This window comes from Peromyscus maniculatus, chromosome 11 (assembly GCF_049852395.1).
Source record: "Peromyscus maniculatus bairdii isolate BWxNUB_F1_BW_parent chromosome 11, HU_Pman_BW_mat_3.1, whole genome shotgun sequence".
In the NCBI taxonomy this organism is placed as follows: domain Eukaryota; kingdom Metazoa; phylum Chordata; class Mammalia; order Rodentia; family Cricetidae; genus Peromyscus; species Peromyscus maniculatus.
The window spans coordinates 40,240,487-40,259,450 of NC_134862.1; the positions used below are offsets into that span (position 1 = coordinate 40,240,487).

The 18,964-nt window shown below is 38.5% G+C and overlaps 1 protein-coding gene across 6 annotated transcripts in view; it reads right to left on the reverse strand.

Annotated features, from left to right (window-relative positions):
- The window catches only part of LOC102915448 (C4b-binding protein alpha chain), a 48,388-nt gene that overhangs the window by 21,512 nt on the left and 7,912 nt on the right, over nt 1–18,964 (reverse strand). For 5 of the 6 annotated variants that reach the window (XM_042258070.2, XM_076547320.1, XM_076547321.1 and 2 more), the window contains 4 exons: nt 17,550–17,635; nt 17,205–17,396; nt 13,434–13,613; nt 7,084–7,278 (listed from right to left, as the gene is read on the reverse strand). In XM_042258070.2, the coding sequence (XP_042114004.2) occupies nt 7,084–7,278; nt 13,434–13,613; nt 17,205–17,396; nt 17,550–17,635 (653 nt within the window). The remainder of the gene's footprint in view (nt 1–7,083; nt 7,279–13,433; nt 13,614–17,204; nt 17,397–17,549; nt 17,636–18,964) is intronic. The other variant, XM_042258074.2, reaches the window with a different exon arrangement.

Consider the following 18,964-nt stretch of genomic DNA (forward strand, 5'->3'; position numbering starts at 1 on the left):
CTAAAACACCTGATTGGTCTAATAAAGAGCTGAACATCCAACAGCAAGGCAGGAAAAATGATAGGTGGGGCTGGCAGGCAGAGAGAATAGATAGGAGGAGAAATGTAGGAGGAGCAGATCAAAGAGTAAGAAAAGAAGGGGCCAGCCACCCAGCCACCCAGCCACCCAGCCACCCAGCTACACAGCCACCCAGCCACCCAGCCACCCAGCCACCCAGCCACCCAGCCACCCAGCTACACAGCCACCCAGCCACCCAGCTACACAGCCACCCAGCCACCCAGCTACCCAGCCACCCAGCCACCCAGCCACCCAGCCACCCAGCCACCCAGCCACCCAGCTACACAGCTACACAGCCACCCAGCCACCCAGCTACACAGCCAGATATGGAATAAGAAGGACAGAAAAAATATGGAAATAAAGAAAGGGAAAAGCCAAGAGGCAAAAGGTAGATAGATTAAATTAAGAAAAACTGACTAGAAACTAGCCAAGCTAGCATTTATAAGAAAAAATAAGCCTCCGTGTATGATTATTTGGGATTATTTGGCAGGCCCCCAAAGAGTAAAGAGTAAAAACATCCAACTACACATTGGTATGGGCTTTGATATATTGATACAAATTTAAAGTTATTTTTGTTATACTAAATTTATGTTTTAACTCTTATTTGGAGTATTATACCTATGCAGCTCATTTAAAAATGTAATGCATAATTAAGAAATGCAGGTTAGTAGTTAGTCATCTATAATAATCAAACCTGTAGTCATGTTAGGTATGTTTTCAAAGTTAAACAGATATATTTTAGATAGATAGATGCTCTTCAAACACTTCAAAAACCTACAGAATATGGCATTTAAAATGTTTTGTTATAACATTGGGCTTTTTATTGACAGTGAGATACGTTTGCTCCTGGCAGCACCAATTTACTTCAGAAAGGATGATGGGCATCAAAGAACATCCATGTAGAGTTTGCTTTCAATTTGGCAAAGCTAGTCATTTGGGCAAGAAACTGTCTTTGCCTTGACTGCTGACAGTATACTGTCCAAACTGTATATGCAGGGCACAAAGGAAGTGACCGTCAAACTTTGCCAAAACAAAACGGGACAGTCCTTCAAAATTCCTGCTTCATAGAAAAGTCTGCCAGATATACTAGGCCTGTAGGCTAAAGATTGGATGCTTCAACATTGCAGAGGAACCTTGGGTGACTACTGTCCAGGTAGCCAGCTGTCTCTGATGTTTTGGAAGTTGCTTGCTCTGCACTTTCTGTTTACTCAGGCAATATCATACCCTTCTGGGGTCTTTGATAGAGTTGAAGACTAGATAGTTATAGTTACAGTTTTCTTTAGTTATGATGGAAGATAAATTAGGTACAAAACTTTGGACTCACCAAGACAGGATAAATGATGGAGTATTCTCTCTGCATTTGCCAAATACAAATGGACTGCATATTGTAAATGTAATCCTTACTTGATAATTGTTCTTGTTGTATATAGTTTTACTATGTAAAAATTAGAACCCTTCCTTTTTGTGTAGACAAAAAGAGGGAAATGTTGTGGAATATTATTTTAACCATGTAAAGATGTGTTACATTTGTTTATGCTGGTACAGGAACCTCAGCTAAGGAATTGCCTCCATCAGATTGTCCTATGGGCACGTCTAGGAGCATTGTCTTGATTAATAATTGATGTGGGAGGACCCAGCCCACTGTGGGCAGTGTCACCCCTGGGCAGGTAATCTTGGCTTATATAAGAATGCAAGTGGAACAAGCCATGAGGAGCAAGCTGGAAAGTAGAATTCCTCTGTGATCACTGCTCTAGTTCCTGCCATGACTTCCTTCAATGATGGACTGTGACATAGAACTGTGATATAAATAAACCCTTTCCTCAAGTTTTCTATTGATCATAACATTTATAACAGCAACAGAAAACAAACTAGGGTGTTCAGTGTTTTGTTTTTTAGTTCTTAGTATATTCTAGACATTAACCCTCTGTCAGATGAATGGCTGGTAAAGTTATCTTCCCATTCGATAGGCTGCCTCTTCTTCCAAATGGCAGTGTCCTTCGCTGTATAGCTTCCTAGTTTCATGAGGTCTATTTGTCAAGTGTTGGTGTTGCTGCCTATACCAGCGGAGGAATGTTCAGAAAGTCCTGTTCTGTGCATATAAGTTGGAACATATTCACTGTTTTGTCCTTTAACAGAGTCAAGCTATCAGGTATTATTGAGATCCTTGATGCCTCTGGAAGTAAAAACTAAGGATCTGGTGCCATTCCTGGACATGGAGTTATCCAGTTTGTCCAACACAGTTTGCTGAAGATGCTGTCTTTTTGCCAATGTGTACTGTTGGCCTCTTTGTCAAAAATCAGAAGGTTTTAGGAGTGTGATCTTATATTTGAGTCTTCAGTTCTACTCTATCGGTCAATGTGTCTGTTTTGATGCCAGTACCACGATGCATTCACTACTCATAGCTCCGTGGTATAATTTGAAATCGGAGTTGTGATACCTCCAGTGATGTTTTTATTGGTCAGGATTTTTTGGCTTTCCTGGAGCTTCTGTATTTCAATATGAATTTTAAGATTATGTTTTTGATTTCTATGAAGAATTGGAATTTTGATAAGGATTATATTGAATAATAGATTTTTTGGTAGGATGGCCATTTAAATAATATTAATCTTACTATTCTATGAGCAAATGATATATTTCCATCTTCAGGTGTCTTCTACAACTTCTTCCCTGTTTTAAATATTTCATTGTCTGAGTCTTTCAGTTCTTTCCTTAGATTTAGTCCAAGATAATTTTTGAGGCTATTAAGAATGGGATTGTTTCCCTAGTTCCTTTCTCAGTGTTTATCACTGGAATATAAGGCTACTGATTTTGTGTGTTCGTTTTTTGTATCCTACAACTTTGCTGAATACACTTATCAGCTATAAGTGTTTTCACTGGAATCTTTAGAGTCTTTTATGTATAGGAATCATATCATCTGCAAATAAGGGCACTTATTCCTACCCTATCCATGCTACATGCCACAAGATTAGGCAGTGAGAGCTCAGCTGTTATTTAGAAGGCCAACTAACCAGAAACATGAATTCTGATGGAGGAAACCATCATGCAAGGCATTTTGGAGTTATTGCCTTCTAAATTGACAGCTGTTCTTGCTCTAAGATTTCTTGTGAAGCCATAGCTCTTCCCATCTGTTACAATTTTGGAATTTATTCCCACAGCTTAGCAGTGTATTGATCATTTATTGGGCACAATTTCCCCTATGCATTGGCATATTTGGATGACTTTCCCCAGCTATGTGTAAAAGTAAGTCACATGGCCAAAAAAACTTTGTTTCTAACATCCAGATCTTTGTTCCCCTTCCCAATATAAACTTTGAAGTCTGCCTTCCTGCAATTATTTTTTATTGGGAAACAGTTGGTCAGTATTAGTGTACAGGCAAAAGGACCTTACTTGAGACATTTACAGATGCCTAAGGACAAGAATTACAACATGTCTGTAATTGTTGATTCACAGCCTTAGAGAAGATAGGAAACAAACATACCCTGGTTTCACCTTGCCAGCAGATAAGGGAAGTGCTTCCCCAAACTAACCTCACACTAACAAATTCTTAACTCTTTGTACTCACTTTCACCTCGGTTTATTAATCACCTTATTTTCTAGCTGCACTTAGGAATGTAGTAAAACAGCACAAATTCCCTTCTTAGATTTTCCTATCGATTTAAGTCTCTCTCCCTCTCATTTGTCCCTGTTCCCTTTAAGAGTTCACTGAGGCTTTTACAAGTCACTCCCACCTTGAGTCATTAAGAAAGCCCGACAGTCACTGCCTGGTGTAGCTCTCTTAATCTGTTTTTATGACCTTGAAAAAAATCATTGCCAAAGAATTGCTGATTGTGAGTGTATATAAACTGCAATCCTTGTGGTAGCTGGAGAAGGATAAAGAGACATGCAACAAAGTACGGTATGAGCAGATTCATTTCTTCACCCTCAGATCATTAGGTTTCCCTTGCTTGTTGTAATGTCTTTTTTGGACTCTGAAAGAGGCCTTTAGGGCTGGTACATAAAGGACCTCAATACATCCATATCCCCCTTATCTCCTTCACTTGTCTTATTGTTTTAGCTAAGAGTTCAAGTGTATATTGGATATACATGGAGATATCAGGAAGCCTGGTCTGCTTCCTGATTTTAGTGGTAATGCTTTGGCTTCACCTCCATTTAGCATGGTGTGGACTGTGAGCATCTTGTATAATGCCTTGATGATATTGAGATATGCTTGTGAATCTCTAGTTTCTCCAGGGCTTTTATCATAAAGAGATGTTGAATTCTTCAAAGATCTTTTCTATAGATACTGAGATGACCTCATGATTTCTGCCCTTGAGTTTATTTACTGGTGGATTACATTTATTGTTACATATGTTGTACCATCTACTCATCTTTTGGATGAAGCTAACTTGATCATGGTAGATTGATCATGGTGGATATGATCTTTAATTCAGTTTACAATTATTTTACTAAGAAATTTTGCATTTAAGTTCATCATTGACCTATAATTTTACTTTTTCATTGTGTTTTATCTGGTTCTGGTATCAGGATAATAGAAAATTAGTAAAAAATGGAAGAGTTCCTTTATTTTCTATTATATAAGAATAACTTAGAGAATATTGTTATATTGTTATTACTTATTCTCTGAAGGTCTGGTAGAAAGAATTCTGTGCTGAATCTACCTGGCCCTGGTTTTTTGTTGTTGTTGTTTGTTTGTTTGTTTTGTTTTGTTTTTTAGTTGAGAGTTTTGTTTTTGTTTTTGTTTTTACTATTGATCCTATGTTCTTGGTTTTTATAGGTCTTTTTAAATTATTTGCTTCATCTTGATTCAACTCTGGTTGGTGATATGCATCTAAAAATTCACCCCATTTCCTGTAGACTTTGTTATTGAGTGGAATATAGGTTTTTAAAATATGGTTTTATGATCCTTTGAATTTCCTAAGTGTCTGTTATGTTTCCCTTTTCATCTACGATTTTGTTAATTTGGGTCTTCTTTCTCTTTCTTTTTGTTGATTTGGATATAGGTTTGTCAGTCTTAGAAGTCTCATCAAAGAACCAGCTCTTCTGTTCATTACGTCTTTGTATGTTGTTTGTTTACTTGCTGTATTTTATTAATTTTGACTCTGGTTTATCTTTTCCATTCTACTATTTTGTGTGTAATTTGTTCTCACTTCGCCATGGATTTTAGGTGGAGCATTAAGTTATTAATTTGAGAGCTCTCAAAAAAATTCATGTAAGCACTTTGTACTATAAGGTACCCTCTTAAAATTTCTTCTATTGTGTTCCATAGATTTGACATACTGTGTTTTCATTTTCACTTACTTCTAGGAATTTTTAAGTTTCTTCTTAATTTCTTCATTGACCCAATTATCATTCATTAATGTGTAGTTTAATTTTTGTGAGTTTCTGTAGTTTTTATTCCCATTGACATCCATCTTTATTCTCTTGTTGCCCAACATAGAATGTTATTTCAATTTTTTATATTTATTGAGACTTTTTTGTCTTCTACTGTTGAAGAAAGTTCTATGGCCTGCTGAGAAGAATAGGTATTCTTTAATGTATTCTGTAGATGCCTGTTGGGTCTGTTTTATTTATGTCACTTAATTTTAATGTCTCTTTGCTTAGTTTTTGTCTGGTTGACTCTCTATTGGTGAGAGTGAGGCAGTAAAGTCATCCACTATCACTGTTTTGATTAATCTGTAGCTTTAGGTCTAAGAGTATTTCCTTTATGAAATTGGGTGTATCTAAATGTGGTGTATACATGGTCAGAATTCTAACAATCCCTTAGTAAATTTTCCTTTCATGAGTATGAAACGACCCTTTATTTCTTCTGACTAGTCTTTGTTGGAAGTTTATTTTGTCAGATAACCAAACAGCTGACCCTGCTTGTTTTCTAGTTCCATTTTCTTGAGTACCCTTTCTCATCTTTTTACCCTAAGTTGGTATCTATCATTGAAAGTAGAGTGTGTTTCTTGGAGGCAGAAAAAAGATGGATTTTATTTTCTAACCCCATCTGTTATTGGAAAATCAAGATCATTGATATTAAGAGCTATTTGTAAACAGTGTTTTAATTCTTGACATTTTGTTGTGATGGTGGTGTTTTCTTAGACCTCTTTAGATTAATCATTCTGGAATTATTTATTACTCCTTATCACCTCTTGGTGTTTTTAATCCTTCTCTTGAGATGAAAGTATTCCTTTCAATGTCCACTGTAGAGACAGCATAGTGGCCATAAATCACTGTAATGTGTTTTTACCATGAGATGTTTTTTGTTTCTCTTGATTATGACTGATACTTCTGCTAGGTATAGTAGTCCAGGTTAGCATGTGTTGTATTTCTGAACTTGTAGAACATCAGTTCAACCCCTTTTGCATTTTAAAATCTCCATTGAAAAATTAGCTGTTATTCTGATGGTCATGTCTTTATTAAGTGATTTGGCCTTTCTTTTTTGCAGTTCCCAATATCCTTTGTTTCATGAACTTAGGTTTTTTTTAACTATTAAATGTCAAGGGAGTTTATTTTCTGGTCCAGTCTAATTGGTGTTCTATATGCCACTTCTGAGTCAGGAGTTAGTGCCTGTCTTCTTGAAGCAAGAACTCTGTTAGGTTGACATACCTGTGGCTCAACAACTGTAAGACACATGCCAACTTGTAGGTTGTTGAATTCATAATGGTCTCATGAACTCTTCCACCTGCCAGAACCCCTAGACTTCACATGGGGGAGGAGGGGCTATAGAATCTCATCATGACAAGCGTTGAGCTGAGTGCTGCACCCCAGACCCCTCAGCAGTGAAGTTGAAACATAAACCTGCATGCTGTCTGGCTTCTATATCTGTTTCTTTTGTTCATTTCTAAAGTGGCCTACAGAACGATTTATAATCTTAGCCCCTGAAACTTTATGACCACTTTTGATACTAAATAGCTTCTACTTTAGTCAAAACAGTGTATTCAAGTTTTATTCTAAAAGTGATAAAATTATACTCACATAAGGTATAAGGTCCAATCACTTAGATATTTAATACCCACACACATTTGGGAAACCAGAACTCACCCTTGCATCCTTTAAACGGGCTCCAGGTGAAATCCTTCTGACAAATCACAGCCGTCCGCTGTCTTAAAGCAGGCTCATAGCCAGGCTGGCAATTGTAGTGTAACATAGTCCCAACCGGATAAAAGTCTTCTTTTGTTGGCTTGGGATTTCGTGTCCAGGAAGCATGTGGAATGTCTGGTATATTAGTGCAACTATCTGCTCATAAAACAAGAACAAGAGAAAAGGACATGGTTAATAGGGTCGCCATAGCACTCAGAGAGCATGTCTCATCAAAGGGTACCAAAAGGAACTAATCTTCCATAGCTCACATTGACCACACCAGAAAATGTATAAGGATGTTTGCCAAGATTGGCCCAGAACCTGACAGGTTCTCACCAAAGGCACTACCAAATGCTCTCTGTGTGCTGTGCCAACCACACTCAACAGTAATTCTTCTTTCCGTTGTACTCCAGACAGTTTCATTTCTAAATTGAAGCATTAGGCTTTTTAAAAGAAGATGGCAGGACAACTATCATAGACAGCAAAAACTAACTGTGTATGGTTTCTTGACTAGGGAAACTGAACAAAAGTTATTTCCCTCATCCAGGAAAACTCAGAACAAGAGCAAACAGAGCACTAACAATTTTGAGCCTAGGCTCTGAGGCCTTTCCTCTTCCCTTGCCTGGTACTGCTAGTTTATAAGTAATACACATTTACCTGCGGAGTTGATGGTCATTATTTTGAATCTCCAAACATTCACCATAGGATATAGAGTAAAATCCTCCAGAAAGTACAGGTTGACAGTTTTTAATATTTGTGGAGTTGTGTGGCTTTCTATGCTGTCCAATTTCAGGATATCTTCATCATCTCATGAAGAAACCCCATGTTTTTAGTATTACTCCTACATTGAGTTTTTTAAATAAATGGAATTATACAATGTGTTTTCTTTCCTTTTTTGTAGCTAGCTTCTTTTACTAGAAACCATACTCCAAAATTAATCCATGCCAGCATTTACCCGTACTTTGTTTTTATTCTGTATGATATTCCATTGTATAGCTCTACCAATTTATCACTATTGTCCCATGGATGGGTATTTCGGTTGCTGGCTGTTAAGAAAAATGCTGGTCTGAACTTTCATGCAAAACCTTCTGTGTGGATATCTGTTTATATTTCTCTCTGATAGATACTCAGGAAAATGACTGTGAATCATACAGTAACAACATGCTCATACTTCAGAGGACTGTTGAAATCATTTTCTAAAATGTCTGTAATAATTTAGATTCCCACCATCAGTGTATAGAGTTCTAATTTTTCCACAAATCTTGGTAACTATGTCAGGCTTTTTATAGAACCATTCTGATATTATTTATTATTGCTAAAAGACAATCTTTACAAGAAATAAGAGAGCAATTTGCTCTGGCTGGAAGCATGCAGGAAAACATGAGCACAAGAAAGGTCATTGTATAGATACTTAAGAAGTAAGAGGATGATACAATCACCCATCCCTAGTTAGAAATGGAGATAGGTTTGCAAAACTTCCAAAGACCCCTACTCCATAGATGCTTAAGTCTGTAGTATAAAATAACACAGTCTCTCCACATAGCCTACATACCTCCTCCTCCTCCCACATACTTTAGTTACTGATTTGCCTATGATAATGTCAATATCAGTAAATACTGTTTCAGTAGAGTGTTTAGAAGCTATCAACAGAGAGTCTGTACATGTTTAGTACAGATACATTTTTTTCAAACATTTTAAACCCACAGTTGATTGACTTCCCAGATGTGGAAACTCGATACAAGGAGTCAAGTAGGCCCATTTCTTCTATACAACTGATTTTAAGGAGCATGCTATAAAAATGAAAATAATTGAGTTATTAAGCATATGTAGAAATGTGCTATGTTTAGCAATAATAGCACAGGGTGATAGCTGTAGACAAAGACATATTTGCCAATAAAAATAGCAGACATTAGCTGGAATCTACAGGAAGAAATGAAGAGTCTATGGTAGAGTGTAGTAAAGTAGTTGCCCAACGTGTGTAAAGACCTGAGTTTGGTCCCCAGCTCAAGAACAATAAGGAAAAAAAAAAGAACAATAAGGAGGTAGCTGGAGTGAGACTGGAAGCTATAAATACACAGTTACACTCTGCTTTTCTCTCCACAATCATAAATACATGAAACATAAAATTTTATAAAGTAGTAATCTTATCTGTGATGTGGACATCTCTCTGTATGCTGTGAATGTGTTGCTCTGATTGGTTAATAAATAAAATGCTGACTGGCCAGTAGCCAGGCAGGAAGTATAGACAGGACAAGCAGAGAAGAGAATTCTGGGAACAGGAAGGCTGAGTCAGGAGTCACCAGCCAGACACAGAGGAAGCAAGATGTGAAGGCAGAACTGGGAAAAGGTACCAAGCCATGTGGCTAAACATAAATAAGAATTATGGGTTAATTTTAGTGTAAGATCTAGCTAGCAAGAAGCTTGCCATGGCCATACAGTTTATGAATAATCTAAGTCTCTGTGTGTTTACTTGGATCTGAGCGGCTGCAGGAGCCAAGTGGACACAGGAAAACTCCAGCTACATATCTGTTGTGTTGTTTCCAACAATATGGATGTGGAATGTTTCGTTGGATTGTGGGTTCATGTTTTTCTTTACTTTAACTCTATCTTCTTCTCACTGCTGTGTGGCTTCCATCATCTCTGAATGAAAACCCCGATGTTAGTTTTGTTGATGCTCTGTGTTTCTCTTGCTGCTTCCTCTCAAAAGCATTTTCTGTTTATTTTTACCTTTCAATATTTTCACATGGTATCTCCAGGATATATGAAAATGTAGCCTTCTTCAGTTCAAGTGAGCTTCTTGGATGTATAGATTAAATATTTATGTCAAACTTGGAAATAGTTGATCATTTTTTTTCTCAGAATAATTTTCTCTTCCTTTGTCTCTCTTCTCCTTTTGAAATGCTTGTTACTATTTCTCTTGTGCACTGCTCCTCTTTTCTCCTTTTTTTTCTATGCTACAAATCTCACAATCTCTCTTGCTTCTGTCTATAAAGTCGGTTCTCTCTTCATCTTACTTGACTTTACTACTGAGCTCCTCTTGTAAATTCTCCATTTATTTACTGTGTTTTTCAATTCTCAAACTTGCATTTAATTCTTAAAATGATTTATCTTTATTCACATTTCTGTTTGATGAGACATTGTCATAATACTTTCCTTTAATTCTTTAAACAATGTTTCCTCTAGTTTTAAAACTTATTTATAATAGCAATTTTGAAAATATTTTCTGTTTAGTCTTATATTTGGGCCAATTCAAGACAGTTTTTATTGCCACCATTTGCTTCATGTGAGTTACTCTTGGTGATTTCTTCATATCTGACCATTATTTCTTGAAAACTGGACATATAAAATAATAGTGGTTTGAATACTCTTTTCCCCTCATCACCATTGGAACCTTTTTATTTTCCTTGTTTGCTTGTTTGTTTGTGTCTTGACTGGAGTGCTCAAGTTGAATCTATTGCCCTTAAGTATGTGACATCTAATGACATAACTCAGAAAGCACAGCCTTGAGCATCCACATAGTCTTCCTAACTACCTGGAACAACTAATTTTTCTCTTTGATTCTCTTATTGTACTTTTAGCTGATCTGCCTCTGTAGTAGTATGTACAATGGCTAGCATTCAATATTATCTGATTGTCCCAGTGTATGGGTTTAAAAAATTCCTGGAGGCATATATTACTTCATAGTCAGGCTCAATTAAAGTCAGGGGGCTATTGGGGTGTAGGATGTTCAAAGTCTCTGAAGCCTGTTCTAAATCTACTCTAGAATATTCTTTTTTATTTGATTTTTGTTGTGTATATTAACTAGTCACAGTACTGTGCTATAGAAGGGAATTTTCATACAAGTGTATATACAGTGAGCAGATCCCCTCAAACCTCCTACTTCCCTTTTCTCATCCCTACCCTCCTGTTAGTCCCCTTTGGCCCCCTATTTCACTTCTACTTTTATGGCATATACTCACACGGGTTTTTATGTATTGATATATAATCTAGAAATCAGAAATGAGAGAAAACATACGATGGTTGTCTTTCTGAGATTGGGCTTAATTTCCATAATGTGGTTATCTTGTGCTATAGACAGGGACTGAAAAGACTAAGTCAATTCCTTCACCAGAACCCTTTCTGTAGTGTAGGGACTGTGAAATGGGAGAAGAGGTATGTCTGTAAGGAGTCCTACATTCAGCTGTACCCACCACATAGTCTACAGCCCAGAGTCAAGAGAATGAAATCCATCAATATTTGTTTGTTTCTAAGTCTATAAAATGGGAAAACTGGAGGTGATAGTTTGCTGGCTAGCCTACTAGAACATTTCTCTTCCAAGACGGAGCTGTTCAGAAACAGGAGGATACAATTGCTGCAGCTGCCTCACCTGGCTTCTCCATCCAATGCAGTAGAAGCTGGGTGGATGAACAGACCTGATGTCTGGCTGCTGACATCTGCTCCACATAAGCTTTTCACAGCATGGAACTTTAGAAAATTCACAAGATTCAATAATAGCCTATCCCACTCAACAGCAGATGAGAACTGCCATTTATGAGTTCACAGAAAGGGTTCTCAAAGAGTTGTTGTTGCTCATTCAAGACAATGGCCTCTCAATATTTCTATCAAGTATCCATGGATTCGCTGCACAAATGCTTCTCAATTTGTTGTAACTCCTTTGAGTACTCTCCAAGATGCACTGAATGGTTTCTTTATTTATTTTGGTCAGTTTAATAGAGGTTTCTCCAGGGTAGAGATCTACCCCACTATTTGTACCACTGTTACAGAAGTCTCCAGGATAAAGACTCATAGTACTTCATGAGTGTAAAACTAAGAATATCCTTATAAGGCATCAGAGGCCTCTTCCCCTTAGCAGCTGTGTGACCTTGAGAAGTCACTTACCTTCTGAAAATGTTTCCTCATCTGCCAAGTTAGGGCAATAATATTGCCTACACATGGTTGATTGCTTTAATTCTTTTTATGAACCAAGGCTAGTTCCAACTTAACATTAGAACATTTGTCACTATTGAAAAGATCTACAAGTTAATTGTTTTAGAGTGTCTAGGCCATATAACACTTTTGTACAAAATTTCTAATTTATTATTACTTGTCTTTCAAAAATCATTTTGCTAGCCAATTATCTATTAACTGTCAAAAATTAATGATAAAGTCTGTAGTGGTATTTGCTCCACCCATGACCTTGGGCTATATGGCCCAAAGGGGGCCTGATGTAACCAGACGTTGGATGACCTGGGGATTGAACACAGGTCCTCTGTAACATTAGTTAGTGCTCTTAACCATTGAGCCATCTCTCTCCTCACTCCAAGAGAATATTGGGCTTCCACGACACTCTGGAAGTTTGTTTTCTTCTTGGCACAAAATGGCCTGCTGGGCAAAGAACTGCCCTTGCCTTGACTACTGGCAGTATGAACCTTGTTCTTTCCAGATGAGTAGAACACAAGGAACAGCAACTACTGAACTTTGCCAATACAGGGTAAGATGGTCTTTCAAAATTCCTGCTTCTGACATTGGTCTGTCACATTTTCTAGGCCTATAGCCAAAAATGGATGCCCCAACAGTGAGTGTTTAGGCTGCCAGCTGTCTCTGTCAATTCTTGCAGTTTTCAGAAGCTGCTCACTTGCACTTTCTGTTTACTCAGGTAATATTATAGCCTTCTCAGGTCTTTGATGGGGTTGAAGACTAGATAATTACAGTAATAATCCTCTCATATCTTAGCTAAGAACATTTTAGATACTGAAGTTAGAATCTTCAGGATAGGACAGCTATTGGAGTAATCTCAGTAATTTGCCATTTACCTATGATCTGGACTTTTCTGACATTTAGCATGTGTTTCTTATTGGATGTTATTCTTGTTGGTTGTAGTTCCATCTTTGTTTATGTTATTATCCTTTGTTTTTCTTGGACAATACTTGATAATCATTCTTATTGTATATAGTTTGCATTAAGTTTAGAACCTTCTTATTTAGACACAAAAGGGGAAATTTTTTAAGAGGTCACATACAACGGCAAGAAGCACTACCTCCTTTGGACCGTATAGCCCAAGGTCATGGGTGGAGCAAATACCACTACCTAAGTATACGAATCTTCTATGTCTACAACATCAACGTTTCTCCTTAGGACTGGTATGTGAATAACCATGTATGATAGATGACCTTACAAGGAGTACTAAAGTCACCCTTCTTTCCAACAAGAAAACAAGATAAATATTGCTAATCCAAATTTACATTTGTTGTGATTCAGAATCTAGACATGAGGGTATGTCCACCCATTCCTTAGGTTCCAGACAGTGAAAGTTCACCATGGTCCATACTTACTGAGCTCACAGATGGGGAAAGGACTCCAGTTTCCATCCTCTCCACAGTGAACGAAACTGCTGCCTCTGAGGATGAACCCTTTCGTGCAGGTAATTCTAACGGATTCTTTGGGTTTGTAGGTAGTTCTAAATCCAGAAACAATTGTTCCATGTGAAATATTTGGCTGAGAACAGGTGATTCCTGAAGAATTATGAGAAAAGGCAAGCAGATTTTAAAAGTTAAAGGGTATTGGGGCAATGGCTCCATGGGTAAAGTGTGCGCAAAGACCTAAGTTCTAATCCCCAGCACCCATATAAAAATCCAGCATGGTGGCATACATCCGTAGGCTCAGTGATCCTATAATAAGAGAGGAGACTTCCCTAATGCTGGAAGGACAGTTATCCTGGTGTATGCCGCTTAGAAGCAAAGCCAGACATGGTAGTGTGCACCTTTAATCCCAGTCCCTGGGAGGCATGCATAGTGAGACCCTGTCTCAGGGTAGAAGAGGGGCTGCCTCAAGGTCGAAGGTCACCACTAACCTCCAAGGTGTCCTCTGACCTCCACATGCGTACTATGACACTCGTGCACCTGTGCATGTACACGCATGTACACACACACACACACACACACACACACACACACACACATACCACAGATAATTCGAGATCTAAGGATATAGCTTAGCGGAAGGGCACCTGCCACGCATGTATGAGGCCCTGGGTACCACAAAAAAAAATGTATCTTGGAAAATTAACATAAATAGTAGAAGGAATTTTATTGAAAAGGACAGGGGATGCCTCTGAAAAAGCCAGTGAAGAAGTCAGAATAAGAAAAAAGAATAGACTTTATTTAGAAATAGAGAAAGAGCTTTAGATATCCATAGAATAATTGAAAAGGATGCCAGAAAAGAGCAGAGATGGAAACAGATCCTTGACACAGAGACCCTTGCCTCAGCAACTTAGTTCTCTGTGGAGTAGGGGAGCAGAAGGCACCCAGAAGCTAAGCCAGACAGAAAATCAGCAAGTCTGACTCTCAAGACAAGCTGAAAACCCTCATAAGCCTCAGATCCAACTGTAAGACAAGGATTCCTCCAGCAGATGGGGCCAGCCATGAAGAAAAGTCCCTTTTGTCACAGGGCTGTGACTTTGGAGACAGCAGCAGAGCAGATACAATCCTGAAGGAAAATCTGTCCCTATAACTGAGCTACCCTATGGGCCTGAGGTAAATCAACCAACAAAAACCAGCCCCAGGTTAGGGAGCCTTGGTCTGCTGCAGTCTCTAGAGAGGAGAAGCCCAGAGCAGCAACTGTGGATAAGAGGGGGGTGAGTGAAGAACTCTTCCACCCCAGTTAAGACAATGAAGGGATTTCCTACAGGCATGCCTGCGAGGCTGTCTTCCAGGTGACTCTGCTTCTGTCCAGCTGATGGTTAACACTAATCATGCCAGATCAAGATGAAAAATCTAAGAATCCCCTGTGTAGAAGAAAGAAATAAGATAATACTAAAAGCAGACAGCATCTACTCAATGGAAGGATAGCAGAAAGTTTCCCAAATCTAGAGAAAAGATTTCAAATACAAGGGGCATTTAGAACCCAAAACAGACATGCCAAGAGGAGGACTCCCTCCAAAACATATCATAGTCAAGATGTTAAAAATGACCAAAGGGTAAAAGTCAGGGACTCAGTGGATAAAAGTCAGCTGGCCAAGCCGGACTACCTGAGTTCAATCCCAAAGACCCACATGGTGACTAATTTTCCTGATCAAAACAGACTTTAAAACCTCTCATTAATTTTTATAAGCCAAATCCAAAACCATTTTAAAATGATCATAGGCCACGACCAAGTGGGTATCATTCCAAAGGTCCAATGTTGTTTCAACATAAGTAAATCAGCAAGGTAATATATTCAGCATATAAACAGACTTAAGTACAGAAATCACATGATCATCTCAACTGATACAGATAACACCTTCCACAAAGTCCACCATCTCTGCATGATAAAATTCCCGAAGAAAGTAGGAATAGAAGGCCCACACCTCAACATTACAAAGGCTATAAACAACTAACCTATGTGTGTGTGAGAGAGGGCTGGGGGGGGGATGGGAGAGGTGGGGGGGGGGGAATCTGCAAACACCACAGCCAGTAGAGTGTCAATCCATAGGGGCAATCGGTTCAACAGGACTGAGTGTAAGTGTTACAGCTCCGATAGAAAGGTATCCTGGCAGCCAGAAGCCAAGGGATACCACAAAGTCACACCACACAACAAACCTCATACAAGAGATTTATTGGGAGGGGAAAAAACCAGGATGGTTGCTGGGGCAAGAAAGAGCAGCAAACAGAACAGGATGCAGGGCTTATACAGGGTTTCTTGGGAAGGGGGTGGAACTTTCCAGGGTGGAGATTGGTGGATTTCAGGTCCAGAGATTGGGCTTTTACTCTGTAGGGTGGGGCTTGGGTCCAGCAGTTAGGACAGTTATTCTGTGGGTGGAACCTGGCAGTTAGAGGTCCTCAGGGGAAGGGCTTGGCCACTCACGTAGCCTGAGTGGCTTAATGCTCAGGTAACTGCTGTTGGCTCCAGGTAATTTATTTTAGGCATATTTAAGCACAGAACAATTTGGGGAAAAGTTTCCTTGTGGCAAATAACTTAATCCCACATGTACAACAGAGACAAGGACATGACTGCCCTGAAACTCTTGTAAAGTATAAGTGCTTTCTTCCGTAAAGACGGGTTCTATGGATTAACAGAGCAAGTAGGCTCAAGGTAAACAATGCTCATGACAAGGATCTAGGGGGAAATAGTGCTATAGACTGGCTGAAATAAAAAAGCCCAAGAGTCTTGGGGAATCGGTATGGCCTGGCCATACAGATAGTGCAGAGGTCATCAGGCTATTCACCGCATCCATTCCTAGCCTTCTGAGTGGAAAACAGGTTATACATGTCTCCCTTTGAAGAGACAACCCTACACATTTGATATTCCTGGTTTCCCTAGTGCTTATATGTGAATATAAGTATCTACATGCTTCCAATACTATAGCCAACATCATACTAAATAGGAAAAAATAGAGTATTTCCTCTAAAATCTGTAATGAGACTCAGGCGCCTACTCTTGCTACTCCTATTCAATTGCAGTGCTTGAGACCCTAGCTAAAGCAATAAGACAAGAATAAGAAATAAAGGAATATAAATAGTAAAGAAAAAGTCCAAGTATTCCTGTTTGCAGATGGCATGCCCTATAATTTTTTAAAAAATTAAAGACTTCATCAGAAAACTCTTAGATCTGATAAATACTCTAGTTCAAAAATAGGATATAAGAACACATATATATTACTAGTTCTGAATAAAAGGTGGCAATATAGTCACTCCCAGCCAAAGGATAGAATTTATTTTTCTTTCTTCTACTAAAGAAATTAGAAAAATACATTTCCATATGGAAATGCCATGCGACCTAAGAAGCTGGACTGCTGAGCTCTATTCTAAGTTGTTGGCATGCCTAGGATGCTCTCCAGGGAAGGTTGTCTGAGTGTAGTGAACACCTTTGAACAGACTGTAGATGAATGAGAAATTCTTACTTTACCAAATCACTATGATATAGTGTTATTTGCCACTCTAATGCATTGAATATCTCTTAGCCAAATAATAGATGCACGCACACACACACACACACACACACACACACACACACATCCATTCATTTATCTTGAAATTGTTCTACTTCCCACAATAAATCCCCCTTCTTTTTTCTTCTAAGCAAAACATACGTGAACAATTGAAAGCAGAATTAGCACTGGGACTTACTTTCACAAGCAGGGGGGCTTGAACTCCAAACACCTACTGTTTTGTTCACTACGGTGCAGGTAATGGAGGCATTGCCACGGAGAATGAAGCGGGAATCGCACCAATAGGTGATGGAGGAGCCATACGTGTAGAAGTCATCACCACCACTGTGCCTCCCATTGTTGATGTCTGGAGGGGACTCACACTTGACAACTAAGAAATCGGTAGAAGAGAAATGTTCAGGGATGGGCATGATAACAATTCTTGCAAATGTATGTGGAGGGTACAAGCGTCAGGAAGAACACACGGAATCATTCCCTAACACAGTTCTGCTTATAGCCAAGTCAAAAAAGATTCTTTACTTACTTACACAATGTGGGAGAGGATCGCTCCAGGCGACTCCTTTACTTTGGATCTCACAATAACTAGTGGATGAGCCAACTAAGATATATCTAGATAAGAGAAGGTCAAAGGTTTTAATGGAATTCCCACTTTAAATAAAGTTGTGTAAAGGTGACCAAACAGATAATAAAATGAAGAAACGATGTTTTCTCAGCTAAGGAGTCATCATGGAGGGTTTTGGGGAGAGAGGGACAAAGTAGAACAAAGTATAATACCACATGTTTGAGGATGCCTGATGAACCCGTTTTTTTGTTAGAGATTAAAAGTCAGAAAGTGTAGTGACACATACGTACAAAAATGTCATAATGGAACTCATCACTCTGTATGCTAACCTTAAAACTTAATTCGATGGGTGGTGGAGGCGCACGCCTTTAATCCCAGCACTCAGGAGGCAGAGCCAGGCGGATCTCTGTGAGTTCGAGGCCAGCCTGGTCTACAGAGTGAGTTCCAGGAAAGGCGCAAAGCTACACAGAGAAACCCTGTCTCAAAAATAAATAAATAAAACTTAATTCAATTTTTTAAAAAAATCATCACACATTATAGTAGGAGAAAATACTTCAAAATGCATTTCAAGTGACAGTTACAAATGATCTACATATTTAAATTAATGTGCACATTAAGATTGTACATTACATAGCAGTGAAAAATTGAACCATATAAAACAAGCATAAAAAGTCCAATAAAAACAAGTAAGAACACTGAAGGATGGCTCAGCGATTAAGAGCCCTTTCATCCGGGCGGTGGTGGCGCACGCCTGTAATCCCAGCACCTGGGGAGGCAGAGCCAGGTGGATCTCTGTGAGTTCAAGGCCAGCTTGGTCTACAAAGCTACACAGAGAAACCTTGTCTCGAAAAACCAAAACCAAAAAAAAAAAAAAAAGAGCCCTTTCAAAGGACTAGAGTATGTTCCCTAACACTTACCTAAATTCACGGAAATCCACCTGTGTCTGCCTCCTAAGTATAGGATTAAAGGTTTGCATCATTAAACCCAGCAGGATTCAGGATTGTTTTACATTACTTATTCTTGAGAATTTCACACAAACATTGTATACAATGAAATATAGTCATATACATTGCTCTTTCCCCTTCCACCTTCCCTATGTAAAAAGCTTAAACACGAACTAAATTTGTTATCAGAAAAGGGAAATATAAGAACATGTGCTAGTACCTTGGCTTGTATTTGAATGAGGAAACACTACAAAGATATAAAAGAAATTGATAAAAGCAAATTCTTTTGTTTAAATATAGGAAGGAATAGGGTACACGGAGAATGGGTGAAAGTGAGAATTCTTAATACATACTCTTAATATCACTTTAAATTTTGAAAGTAGCTATTTTTTAAAGTTAATTTGTAATTATTTCTAAATTACCTCAACTCAC